The following is a 13,477-nucleotide window of genomic DNA, read 5'->3' as shown; positions in this document are numbered from 1 at the left end:
AACGAGGTCCCTTAACCTGAAACCCAACACATCTGGGAGGAACCCTATCGGAGCGTGCTAGCCTAGCCGGCCTAACCATTCTAGAGCTTCGTCATCGTTGATCCATCAGCAACGACGAAGAACAAGAAGTATAGATGAGAAAAGAGGGTAACTGATAGATAGTAGATTGGTTTTTTTATCGATTGTGTGTGTTGAGCACCTTAATCAGTCGTGCCCCTTATATTTATATAAGGAGATGGTGGTCTTATATCCTATAAGGGGTCAAAAACCCTTGCAAAATATGGTAAAACGCAATTTAGATCTGAAATTGGCCTGTCAAAACTGGTCTTGGTTCCAAAACTCGTATGTCTAGTTTCTGCGGGTTTGGGAAAAAATCTTTAAAAAATCATAATTAATTCATCCGGACTTCGTACGAGACGATCTATATATATTTTTTGATAATCTTGACGAGACCAATACTATGGTGAACCCATTCTTCCATTTGACAAAGTTGGAAAACCGGACTGGTCAGACTGGTTTCAGCTAGGTCGGTCCCCGAAAAACTATTTTATTTATTCGAAATCTAAATGAGATGATGCAGGTATGCTTTTTGATCGTATCGACGATAGAAACATGATAACGGACTCTGTTGTACACTTTGGATAATTTTGGCTGTTAACACCACGACTGAGAGAGAGTACTGTGTAGTGAAGGGTATTTGTGAATCTTTTCACAGTCAACGAGATCTACCCCAGAGCCTCAGCCCGTGTTTTAGTGAAATTTGTCACTTACAAACTGCTATTTACAAACAACCTGATGATCCAAGGGCCAATTTTGTCTGGGGCAACCATGCGCCACCTAGAGTGCAGCTTTTCATGTGGCTTCTACTTCAAGGAAGAATTCATGCACGATCGGTGCTACATAAAAAGAGAATACTGGTTGATAAAACATGTGAGGTATGTAACGAGCAAGATGAAACACCTGAGCACATCATCAACGGCTGCCACATTGCGACTATGTTCTGGCAGAGGCTTCAGCTACCGCAGATGCTGCAGCTCACAACTCAATCTCTGCATACCATATCAACGAATGGAGGAATACCCACTGAAGAGTTCTCGGCCTTCATTGCGTTGGGTTGCTGGCAACTCTGGAAGACCAGGAACGCAAAGGTCTTCAGACAAGAATCAACTTCGGTTGATCAGCTCATAACGAAATGCAAGACTGCTGCTGAAGAATGGAGGTTCAGACTTCCAACAAAGAGAAAGCAAGTCGCCGACATATGGTGTAATAGATTCGAAATGGCTAGAACCGGCCAGGGCTGAAACGTAGGATCTTACGCTGTCTGAACTGCTTAGAATACGGCAACAGCCGAAGTGCTTCCTAAAACTCCCCGTTGACCGTAAAAAAAAAAAAAAATTGTCACTTACGTACAAGTTCACAAAAGAAGCCAACACGTGTGTGGTGCCGTGTCTGGCACAGCCAATTATCATGAGCTGCTAGAACAAACCGGTTGCCTCTAGAAAGGGAAGGCGATGGCAGGGCCCAGCAAGCAAAACCCTGGGAGGCACAAGAAGGCGAGGAGAGACACCCGTCAGAACAAGTTCAGGCTTCAGACTCAGGCCTCCTCGCCCAACAATCTACTGGCCGCTGCCGTAGCCGCGGCGTTACGAAAGCTGCGCTCCGCATTGCTGTTCCGGAGTCCGACAGAATCGCATCTCATCGAGGTAACCGTTGGGGTTTATTCTCCTTCCGTTGTAAGTGGTAGGTTTTGTTTACATGTGTAGAGGTGTTGGTAGTTCTGATGAGATAATGAGACTAGTCCTGTCATTTGGTTACAAGTACAGGGAAATTTGCCTTTTAAAAGGACGATTCAAATTAATTGATTGATCTGCGATTCAAAACCACTTCGGGGTTCAAAAGGATTTCCTGCAATTTAGCGGGTCCAAAAGTTTCCTCCCCACTAATTAAGAACAGGCTTTGCCCATCGTCTATTCCATCCCAACTGTATACAGGCATAAGGGTGAACTGTACAAGGAGTTTTTTTTTAGGGTTAATTGGCTATGCCATTATAACTTCTTCGTTTCTGAAGAACGTCATTACTATTCGTCTATTTTGAAGCATGTCATTATAATTCTTTGTTTCCCACAAATATGCCACAGAATACGTATGGACACGGCTTGGGCCCAGCTGCAGCGTATACGAAGACGTATACTTCATCACCCTGTCACTGACACGCGGGCCCCACATGTCATCTTCTTCTTCCTCCTCTCCCTCTCCATTCCGACGCGGCCACGGCCATGGCGAGCAGCAGCAGCACGCCAGCAGCCCGCGAGCAGCAGCAGCACGCCGAGCAGCGCCGCGGGCGAGCAAGCGGGCGAGCAGCAGCGCGCCGGACTGGGCTGGGGGCGGGGAAGGGGCCGTGCCTGGTGGAGCTCGCGGGGACAGGGTTGGGACCGCGCCTGCTGGAGCTCGCGGGCATGGGGATGGGGTCGCGCTTGTTGGATCTCGTCGGGACGGGGTCGCTGCAGCGCGCAGGGACGGGGCCACGACTGCCGGAGCCAGGGACCGGGAGCCCGCCGTCGCGCCGTCCATGGAGGCACTTGTGAAGCTCGACCTGCGCCAGATTCATGGAGGAGGAGGTGTGTCGGGCGCCAGCCATGGAGGTACTCGTGAAGCCCAACCGGCGCCGTATCCATGGAGGAGGAGGTCCGCCGGACGCCGGCCATGGAGGAGGAGGCGCCCGCCGCCGGGGAAGGCCAGCAGCACGCCGAGCAGCAGCAGCAAGCCCGCAGCAACAGCACGCCGAGCAGCGGCGCGCGGGGTCACGACAGCGGCTCGTCGGCTCGCCCGCAAGCCCGCCGCTGCCGCAGCCGACAGCGCCCGCTGTGGCCGCGTCGGGATGGAGAGAGAGAGACGAGGAGAGGAAGAAGAAGATGACATGCGGGGCCCACGTGTCAGTGACAGGGGAGATGAAGTATACGTCTTCGTATACGCCTGCAGCTGGGCCCAGGCTGTGTCCATACGTATTCAGTGTTATTTTTGTGGGAAACGAAGAATTATAATGACATGCTTCAAAATAGGCGAATAGTAATGGCGTTCTCCAGAAACGAAGAAGTTATAATGGCATACATCCAATTAACCCTTTTTTTTAATCCTCAGAACTGGTAGTACAAGGAGTTGACAGGGTGCAAGCATTTCTCGGGGAGGCGCTCAGCAACTTACATTTCATCACTGGCTAGAGCTCTGATCTACCGTCATGGCCTCATGGGCACCGGCTGAAGGCTAAGGCTGCTTCGCCTCCACTCTCCCCAATTCGAGGGGAGTGCGATTCTTTCCACTGTTATTCCTGGCTTCGGCCCTACCAACTAAGCTTCTGTCGCCCGAAACGTTTGCTTCGTGTCACCGTACAATTTACCTTGCATGTGGCAAACTGTCTTCTCGTGTTATAAATTATAAATTTGTAAATACGAAAGTTGCCTTTTGAATTTCTTCATGCACTTTCCTTACAAAATAGTACCGAATTACTACAGGAATTCTGATGTTCTGTGTCCTTGTTCTTTATAGATGGCATGTACTCAAATGGCAGTAGGATGTTACTGGCCAGGTCTCTTCCAGGCTCTAGCATTGCAGAGAAGCTGAGTTCTGCATCGCACATGCGTTCCAACTAAACAAAGTGGTACAATGCATAGAGCAAAGCCTCCTGGGATTCATCTTTTTGAGTGTGCCCAGGGGAGTCCTCTGTCCCTCAGGTCATGCCAGGCCCTTGTCTTGATATTGACATTCTTTTCTTATGCTAGCTACCGTGCAGCAAGGAAAACCATGAGTGTTGTTAAGGGTGTTCTTTATCCTAAGACATCAAATGTAGGCTTTTTGCACTGTCCTAGGTGCTTGGATGTTGATAAATTGTATACGGCTGAGAATTACGTGGTGCTCTATGGTGGCTGGGCACCATTTGATTCCAGAGATGGCACTGCACTGCTTGGGGATATTGATTTGGCATTTCTAGCAATTTATGCAATTGGGATGTTCTTTGTTGGCCATATTGGTGATCGAGTGGATCTGAGGGTTCTCCTGACCATTGGAATGATAGGAACTGGTTTTTTCACAGCTGCTTTTGGAGCTGGATACTGGCTCAATGTACACAGCTTCTACTATTTCTTGGGTATTCAGTTAATTGCTGGCCTTTTTCAGTCAACTGGGTTGCCCTCAGTGGTAGCAGTTGTTGGTAATTGGTTTGGCAAGAGAAAGAGAGGGCTCATCATGGGAATTTGGAATGCTCATACTTCTGTAGGGAACATATCAGGATCTCTGATAGCAGCTGCTCTGCTGAAGTTTGGGTGGGGCTGGTGTCGACGAAATACGTCCGGCAGTTTATCGAGGGGTATGTCCATGGTAGTAGATGAATCGGTGGAGGTGCGCGTGAGGGAACCGGACGGTGGCACAGAACGTAAGAGACAGCGATTAGACAGGTTCAGGCCGCCGACTTGGTGTAATACCCTACGTCATGTGTCTTTCGGTGGGTTGTATTGCGTATGATCAGATGCCTTAGGCTAAGCCTAGGATCCGTATGGGGATGTCGACTAGGGGACCCCTGCCCCTCCTTATATGCTCTGGAGGGGTAGAGTTACCAGAAAAATATCATATTTGGTATTATACAATATCTAATAAATAACATCTTCTTGTAGCCTTGCGGTGCACGCCGACCAGTGCCGTGCGCCGCACACCTTGATCTTGTGGGCTAGGCCACCTCTGATGGTGCGGCCCATGTCTGATCCTGTGGGTAATGGGGGTCATACCCCCACAGCTGGTCATTTGTTATTCCTGGTGCTATTATTGCATTAGTTGGGCTTATAATGTTTCTGTTCTTGCCTGCTAGCCCTGAGTCAATTGGAGCTGAGGATGATAATTTCAAGGATTCAGGTAAGAATGAAATAGGGACCCCTTTATTGGAAGGACACACAGAAGTGGCAGAAAAGGCAGTGGGATTCATTGAGGCATTCAGAATTCCTGGAGTTGTGCCATTTGCTCTCTGTCTGTTTTTCTGCAAGCTAGTCGCCTACACATTTCTCTGTCTGTCTGTATTTGTCTTTCATTTTCTTGTCACAAAGATCATGTGTGATATGATTAGTGATGCAGTAGGATTTTAGGGAACAGTGGCCTTGACGTTTGAAGAGAGAGAACGGGACATGACATAGCACATAGCAGTGACCAAACTGATAGTAGGCATTATACAACGTACATTTCATCACTGGTCTAGTGCTTGTTGACTGAAGCATTGACGTGGTACATTTTTGGCTTGGATCTGGCCAAAATCTAAACGACCCATTCCCATATTTATGTCTACAAATTGTTGTTCACTATGTAATTTTATTAATTGCATTGTCTCACTGGCACCATGACTGGTAGCGGTAGAAGTCCAAGGTTACTATGTTGCTCCTGGCAGAGTAAGGTGTCTGCGGAGTTTGTGGTTAGAAAGCTGTTAAAAGAAAAGGCAGTGTTACATGATCATCTTAGTATCCTAATCTGTGGTGATTGTGATTATTACTACCGGCACATTACAAGCGTTCAAATTCAACAACCAGATTCAATTTTGTTGTATATATTAACTGACTGCTTACCATCCTTTTTCTTCCTCCCAGCTGTTGGTGGAGAACAGACTCGACTGCTGTAGTCCTATCAACGCTGTTTGATTTAGGCGGTGTTATAGGCGGCATTCTTGCTGGCCACATCTCAGACCGTTTGGATGCTCGGGCACTGACAGCAGCAAGTTTCACATTTTCTGGGATACCAGCGCTCTTCTTATACGGTGTATTCGGGAGCATCTCGCTTTACTGGAACATCACCCTAATGTTCATCACCGGCATGCTTGTGAATGGCCCTTACGCACTCATAACCACCGCGGTCTCTGCATACCTCGGAACACATAGCTCCCTGAGAGGCAACTCCCGGGCCTTGGCCACTGTGACAGCGATCATAGATGGGACAGGCTCAGCTGGCACGGCAATTGGCCCTCTTCTGACAGGCTACATCTCTGCTAAGAGCTGGACTGCAGTCTTCACAATGCTGATGGTTGCTGCGCTCATTGCAGGCCTGCTGTTGTCAACGCTAGTCATGGCTGAGGTCTCTGCAAAACTAGAATCCTGGTGGTCAGCGGCAGCGCCAAATGATCTGCCAGTGTCCTCCGAGGGGGGAGCTTAAGATGGAGTGGGTATAACAAATCTGCTTGTGCCTTTCTGGAGATTGTTGTGTGAGGTGATGACACTGAAGAAATTGGTTAAGCCCTCAAATATCAGACCTGAGCTGGTGGTCCATGTTAAAATGAGAAAAGAAGATTGAAGCTGTACATGGCAATATGGACGCAACAGTGAATCAGTGATTGAAGTGGAATTTGGATGTTGGTAAATGTATCATAATAGAGTTTGAAAACGTGTCTTTGGTTTTTGTTTTTCCATTTTTCATACGGTTATAAATGCTCAGAATTTGGTTACTATTTCACTGCTGGTCACCGTGCAGTACAGGAGACAGGAGGCGGTTCACCGGCAGATTTGCCATCTGTAACGTTCTTTTTTTTCTTCTTTATTTTGGAAACTATGTGTTGTATTAATTTGCTGCCGTACGCGGCATCAGTCACAGGAACTCGCTGAAGCTCGCTCCCTTGAGCTGGTATCCGTATAATGTAGGCTCGGATTTGGATTTTTTTTATTTCTATATTTTAAAATTGTTTTGCATAAATATTTGTCAAAATCAAAAGTTTGCAAAACTGTACTACCTACAGCCGATTGAACAGGTGGGAAGTACTTACCGCTAGCTGAATTGGCGGAATCTCTTTTTCTCTTTCTGCTCATCTAAAAAATCATAAATTTTACATATGAAATGGGATGAAGATAAAATTTATAGGAACGAGTTGTAGTTGTAGAGAAAAAATAGATCTACAACTTTGTAGTCTATAATCTTTTATTTGAGGTCGTTTTAACACAAAAAATTGATACAAAAATTTAAATCTCCATTTGAGTATTATATTATTCTTTCATGTATCAAATTTTAAATAAAAAGTTACAAATTACAGAGTTATAGATCTCTTTTGTCTCTATAACTTTTACATAAATTTATCTTCATCCAACTTTTTGTATGTAAAAATTATGATTTTTATGATAAATTTACAGAAAAAGATAATTGAGCCGACGGTAAGTCCTTCCTGCGGGACAAATATTTTAAAAATAACGAATTTATCAACATAAAAAAAATTCCTCGGATTTGGACGGAAGATTCGGGCCCGTCAGACGGCTCATGGAGAGAAGGGAGCTGGAGTTGTTGGGCTCGCAGGCCGTCTTCGCTCATGGAACGGTAGATGGGTCGAAATGGATGGACAAAATTCTCCGGAATTAGACGGATTTCTCCTGCTCAGTGTGTTTACTACGTTTGGTTCTCCTAATTTTGTAATTTGAAAAATCCAAGAGAAGGATGACATTTTCCTCTCTTGTCGACAGGAAAAAAGAAAGAAAGGCGAAACTTGTTAACCCAAAGATCTATCGGCTCGACCAGTCTCCACAAGCCTAACACCAGACTGAACATTGAACCATGAGCATTAAAGTACGGTGCCAGAAGAATGCAAGCAGAAGCATAGTCAAGCTCGCCGCAGCAATGTGGTGTACCCTGCAGATTACTACAATACCAAGTAACGACAAACTAGTAGCAGTCTTCATACCGAAGGAAACGAAGAATATATTCCCTGCTGTACCGATCGATCGCGTATACAGTCTGCGCTTTAAGGAAAGCAGTATAGTACAGTACATTATTCCAGGTAGATAGAGGCGCCACAGCACACAAAAAAAAACTTGAACTTTCCTGCGTGACAGTTCCGGATCGAAATTCCTCATCGCTGTCTTTTTAGCGGAAGATAGCATGGCTCTGTTCGCTTGTGTCGTAATCCGTCTTTTTAGCTTGTTTTTTTAGTTGGGATAGTATTTTTCTCTCATAATAAATCAGTAGGAACAATATTTCGGTTTGTTTTTTCAACGAAACGAACGGGGCCATAAAAGTGACGTCTTGCTAGCTAGCTGCACGCGCGTTCCATCCTAAAAGCAACGAGACCGCGCGCATCAATCAGCGAGTGACATCTCCGCCCCCTTCGTCCATGACCATGATCGATCGATACACCCCTCACAGTCACAGCTCACAGCACAGTTCCGCACACAGACAGACAAGCTACCGGCGGCTGCCTGCCTGAAGGTGCACGTCAGTTTCACCGCTTCTCTCCTCTCGCCGTAACGACCATGCGATCTGCCGGCCAGGTGCATGCTGCTGGAGGCCTCGATCTGTCATGGACGCATCGACGCCAATCCCGTGTCCGTGTGCAGAACAGCACAAGCCTTGTCCGGCCTTATCCCAAGCCCATGCATACCGCACATCGAAAAGGCTAGCTAGAACAAATGATGGGTGGATGGATGGTGAGAGGCTGAGAACGAAATGGAGAGCGATGCGCGGCGAAACACGAATCACACTCGAGCAGCAATCTTTTCTGTTCTGCCGGAGATGATGAGAAGAGAATGAGCGAAAAGCCACTCGTGCGTCTGCCCGGCTCCGCGTGGAGGAGGTAGTACGTAGCTAGCCGGGTTGCCACCAAAACCAATGACCAATCGATGTTTACTGATGTGGATGAGCTCGCATTGGAGGCGTGCAGTACGTAGGAGTAGAGGAAACGACCCACTGGCCATCATCTGCTGCTCTTTGAAGTTTGACCTGAGAAAGAAATGCACAGAGCAGATGACAGGAACATGCAGTGCAGGTAGAGAGGGAGAGGGAGATTGCGAGGGTGAGGGACAAGGACAGGCACTCGCCCGCCGATCTCTGGTTTTGTTTCGTCGCTGCCGTTCCGTTTGGTGCCGCCACACAATTAATTCTGCTGTCAAAAAAGCCTCAAAGGCGCTCGATCGCGCGTGGCCCCGTGGTTGAAAGCTACTCCGTACGAGCTTTTGTCGTTGGCTTGTGTTGCTCCGAGTTGACCTGCCTCTTTGTCTGGTTGGTTAAAGAAAAGAAATGCGTGTGCACGACGCATCCGGCCATCCGGGTGTTTCATGACATCTGAACCCTCCAGGGTCCAGGAGGAGTTCCCAAGGAGCCTTCTTTCACGAGGCACTGCTTCACCAAGCCCACAAGTATATATTATTTCTTATATATATATATCTATAAAGTAGAGACATCATTTTCTCCTATTGGTATTGAGTTCCATCAGTCGTTAATCAATATACAAATATATAACTGATGACTTTCAGTGCTCCCTTTCTGTTTAAATATACACACAAGCGATCGATCTAGCAGTCCGAAGTCGTCTCGTTGCACAGCACAGGTAACAGGTGTACGTTACTCCCAGACAAGGCGACGAGATTGAGCATGAGCACACAGGACGACTGGGCCTGGTCCCCCTTCCATCCCTTTCCGGGCCACACAGCCTTTCGACTCGCGAGCATGATGAGTGCGTTCTTTCTTTCTCCGTCGACGGATCGACGGCAGTTGGTGAAAAGATTTCGTGCAAAAGGTGGCGGGGGAAGGAGGCTAGGCTAGCGTTCGGCCTACGCGCGCGCGTGCAGTCGCCGGAAGAAAAGATTGGCGATTGGGGGGCATTGGCCGATCGATACAGGTGTGAGCGTGACCATACATGGTTGGTTATCTTTCTAACTTTCTTGACCAATGACCGTGCATGCAAATCCCACAAGCCAAAAAGCCTTGTCTTTCCCGTTCTCACTGATTGATGGATTGAACCAACACTTTGCCCGCTCGTTGTTAGTGCGTTGTTGCATTGCCATGCTCAATACCAGCAAGTTAGTTCCAGTCCATGGTAGACTGGTGGTGTGTGGTAGTATTTACTTTAAGCCTTTAGGAGCTCTTTCTGTTCCTCTTGTTTTTTGTTGACCTTATGTAGCAGAGCAGAGAATAAAGTTTGGTGAGAAAGCAGCAGCCGTGAATTGCATACTGCGTGCATCGACCTTCCATCATTCCATGGGGGTTTGAACTCTCCAGTCTACTAGTATGCCGTTACCTTACGCGCGAAGAGTAGTATCGTATCAGAGCCAGACAGACAAGTGCCCTGTTTAATTCGCTGATAAGTCATGGCTGAAAGAACCGTTGGCTAATTTGTTGTGAGAGAAAAATATTATTCATTAGTTGAAAAAGTACAACAAGCGAACAGGACGAAGCCTGACGGGTCCTTATCCAAGTTGTTGTACACGATCTGGTCTCTCCCATCAACCCTTTTTTGCCGGCGCCGGGAAAAGCTCGCAGCCTTGGTTGATAAGGACAAGGGAGGCCTTTCGCTCGCTGCTTTGCTTTGCTTTGGTTCCGCTTGATCGATCCAGGCCCGGCTTTCCGTTCACGTCTCAGGACAGTATCAGCCTCAGCCAGTCAGCCATCAGGAAGGCCTGATCGCGTGTTCCTCTCCTCCTTTTGATTCCCTAGCTATCCCTCACCTTTGCAGAGCCCCGCAGGATCGATCCATAGATCTCCCTTTGACAATGCCCAGAATGAAATCTTATTAATCGATGAGCTGGTGTTACTTTACTTAATATTTAATAGTATGACTCTGTTTATTATCACTAATCTGGCTCGCTTTCTATACTCTTGACTTGAGAACGGACCACCGAGCGTGCGTGTGCCTCGCTCTGACGACGGTGATGTGAGGCACAAGTTATGGGTGGCGGTGCCGCTACACCGGGCCATCCATGTGATCGCCTTTGTCACGTCTAAACAGGCTGCAGGGACACGCTGCAGCTGCTTTAAGCAGGTCGAGCCACAGGCACAGCGGTGCACCGTAGTCGTAGCTTTCCAGCAGGTAGAGCGAACACGAACACACAGACACAGCACTAGTTCAGTTCTGTTCAGGCTGCAGGCGTGTCGGCGGCGGACCATCGCCATGTCCCTGTGGTGGTCGATGGAGCTGATTAGCTCAACCGAACCGCTGTGTGCTTTCACGGGCTAAACCAACCAAACCTATCGCGTCTTTTCTTTTCCCTTCTTTTCTCCTGATAACGTAACAAGCGCCCTGCTTCTGCAGTTGTACGCTGTGTCCCTCCCGTCTCTCGGTCGGTCTCGGCAATGTGTAGCCAGCCGTTACCTACACATCCCCTGATCTGTTTCCGCTTTCGTGCATGTAAACTGTAAAGCGAAGCGGGAGTACGGTACAGTCGCCAAAGGAAAAATGGCGTTATCGTGAAGAAAAGCAGGCAGGCAACCGTGTGCGTCCGCCTTTAACTGATCGAATTCAGCTTCTGCGCTTTCGGGCGTACACTTTTATAGTTTTATTTTCCGGCGGTAGAGTCTTACTGCTTGCAACCGGAAGGTCCCGGGTTCGAGTCGTGGTCTCCTCGTATTTTACAGGCGAGGGTAAGGCTTGCTACTGACACCCTTCCCCAGATCGCGCACAGAGTGGGAGCTCTTTACACTGAGTAGGTCCCTTTTATTATCGTTTCATTCAGTCGTTGTGGTATTCAGTAGGAACACACCAAACACAACAGTGCCTTTTTTCCCCGTTTCTGGGCGAACCCGGCACGGATGACTGGATGAGGTCTCGTCGCCGTCGACGCGATCCGGACGGAGAACCTCTCCTCTCTCGCGCGCTACCTGACGCGCGCCGTTAAGACCTACGAAACGCCGGCGCAGCTGTGCGTGCAAGTCGCTGTCGTGGGTGGAGCGCGTAGTCAGGTCAGACGGCAGGCACCAAATTCAGAAGTTCGATTGGCTTTTATAGCTGTATTACTTATTGACTTTTACTTTGAAAAATACTTGTACTTGACGAACCAGACGTACTTTGCCGTCCTCTTGTCTTTAAAGCTGCGAGTCGTGTCGCCTGAGAGGCTGAAAACATATCGCAGCGTTGCGTTGTGTTGATCAACGGAGAAGCTGGTAGAATTAGATTAGAGTGGCACGGAACGTCTGGGCCTGAGTAGGAACGCACGATCCCTTGCCTACAAGGAAACGATCTGGAGCGCTTTCCCTTGGTGTCACTCCTCCCAACAGGCAGTGGCAGGCGGACTCCATGTCATTGCCCGCGAGCCAGGGAACCCACAATCCTAACTAACCGGAATACTAGCTGGCCTATAGTACACTTACACAAGTCATCATCATAACAAAAAAAAAAAAAATCTTGGGTGAACACGCCTCGCAGCAAAATCGTGTGAAGCCGGGTGCCCCACACCCTTTCCCCCACCAGATTTGGATCTCGCCGTGCCGAGTGCCGTTCTTTTGGAACGTCCATCCATCCAAAGGCCAAAGCAAAGGCCGCCTCTTTTGCCCAAAGCCAGCCGAGCCGAGCCGAGCCCGGGTCCCCCCTCCCCCTCCCCCTCCCCCTCCCCCTCCCCCTCTCCTCTGCTGCCTGGTCCCGGTCTCGAAAGGCCGAAACGCAACGAACCATATCGCGTCGCGAAACCAGCACTCGCTTTTCGCTCCGCGCATTGCGTCACTCACTCACTCACTTGCGACGCGCCGACTGGCCGCCCGCAGGCCAAGGTGGCTGTGGCCTGTGGCACCGGCAGGCGCAGCGACCGACCCACGGCTGAAGAGAAGAGATAACAAGCGCGTCGCCGTCCGTCCCTCGCTGTAGCCGCGCGGTTTCGACGGCAGCTGGCCGCCCGCTCGTTCCGTCCAATCCAACTGTTTCGCAGCGGCAGAGGACAAGCCCGGAGTCCGGGCGTGAGGGAGAGATCACATCGTGCCGGCCGGCCTGCCTGCCGCGCGCTGCGAGTGGCCCTGGTGGCTGGCCAGCGGGGGCGCGCCCGCCCACGGACCACGGCGCCCGCCTCGCGTGTGCATCCATCTACTCGACGACTCCCTGCCTCTGCCTGCTCTGCACCGTACGTGGGCCTGGTAGGGAGATGGGCACGTATCTGTGGTCGTGGACCGGACCGCATGCCTCCAACTATGCGATGGAGCCAGCCCAGGCCCCTGGACAGGAGGAGTATGGTGTACTGTATGCACAATTGCACATCAGGACATGGACCCCCCTTCTCGCCTTGCAATCTTGCATTGCTAGTGGCCCTCCCTCTCGCTGTGCTGACGATGCATGGCCTCAGTCCTCGGTCCAATCGACGGCCACGCATCACCTGCTCGGTGGTTTTCTACTGTACCGTAGTTTCTACCACGTACTCCGTACTAGTAGATCGACGACTAGACGTAGCCTCCGTCCGTCCGGCTCCGATACAAGCAAGAATGCGGCACAAAAACACAGCCGCTTGGTCCTGGATTGCTTTTCAAATAATCCGTACTACTAGCAGTACTAATGTAATGTTCCAGCCAATCATGGCTCAGAGCTGTCTGTCAAATACTCTACTCCTACTACGTACTGTACGTTAGTAGGTAGAGCGTTTGCATCCGTGCGGACGTTGCAGTTGATCTGGACCTTGCAATAAGACTTTTACTTCCTCAGTCAAAACTTTACACTCTATCACATCGAATGCTGGATATATACATGAAGTATTAAATATAGACTAAAAATATAACTAATTACACA

At 49.0% G+C, this 13,477-nt stretch overlaps 2 protein-coding genes across 2 annotated transcripts; both read left to right on the top strand.

Moving 5' to 3' along the window:
- The first annotated feature begins 1,564 nt into the window (after positions 1 to 1,564).
- Positions 1,565 to 6,516, top strand: LOC136474525 (putative glycerol-3-phosphate transporter 1). Its single transcript, XM_066472095.1, has 5 exons — positions 1,565 to 1,703; positions 3,544 to 3,840; positions 3,898 to 4,325; positions 4,784 to 5,092; positions 5,619 to 6,516. Exons 2-5 carry the CDS (start codon positions 3,661 to 3,663, stop codon positions 6,175 to 6,177), a joined length of 1,476 nt encoding a protein of 491 aa, XP_066328192.1. The 5' UTR covers positions 1,565 to 1,703; positions 3,544 to 3,660; the 3' UTR covers positions 6,178 to 6,516.
- On the top strand, positions 2,225 to 3,218 carry LOC136470473 (uncharacterized). Its single transcript, XM_066468309.1, has 2 exons — positions 2,225 to 3,002; positions 3,139 to 3,218. The coding sequence occupies exons 1-2, from the start codon at positions 2,225 to 2,227 to the stop codon at positions 3,216 to 3,218; spliced, it is 858 nt and encodes a 285-aa protein (XP_066324406.1).
- Positions 6,517 to 13,477: the final 6,961 nt, after the last annotated feature.

This window comes from Miscanthus floridulus, chromosome 8 (assembly GCF_019320115.1).
Source record: "Miscanthus floridulus cultivar M001 chromosome 8, ASM1932011v1, whole genome shotgun sequence".
Lineage (NCBI taxonomy): Eukaryota > Viridiplantae > Streptophyta > Magnoliopsida > Poales > Poaceae > Miscanthus > Miscanthus floridulus.
Note: the sequence above shows the minus strand (reverse complement) of the source record. Positions and strands in the feature narration are given on the sequence as shown.

Coding starts and splice junctions, on each gene's coding strand:
- LOC136470473 (XM_066468309.1), top strand. CDS start 2,225: ATGTCATCTTCTTCTTCCTCCTCTCCCTCTCCATTCCGACGCGGCCAC. Junction 3,003..3,138: donor GGCCCAGGCTGTGTCCATAC/GTATTCAGTGTT, acceptor TTTAATCCTCAG/AACTGGTAGTACAAGGAGTT.
- LOC136474525 (XM_066472095.1), top strand. CDS start 3,661: ATGCATAGAGCAAAGCCTCCTGGGATTCATCTTTTTGAGTGTGCCCAG. Junction 3,841..3,897: donor TTTATCCTAAGACATCAAAT/GTAGGCTTTTTG, acceptor TATACGGCTGAG/AATTACGTGGTGCTCTATGG. Junction 4,326..4,783: donor CTGAAGTTTGGGTGGGGCTG/GTGTCGACGAAA, acceptor ATACCCCCACAG/CTGGTCATTTGTTATTCCTG.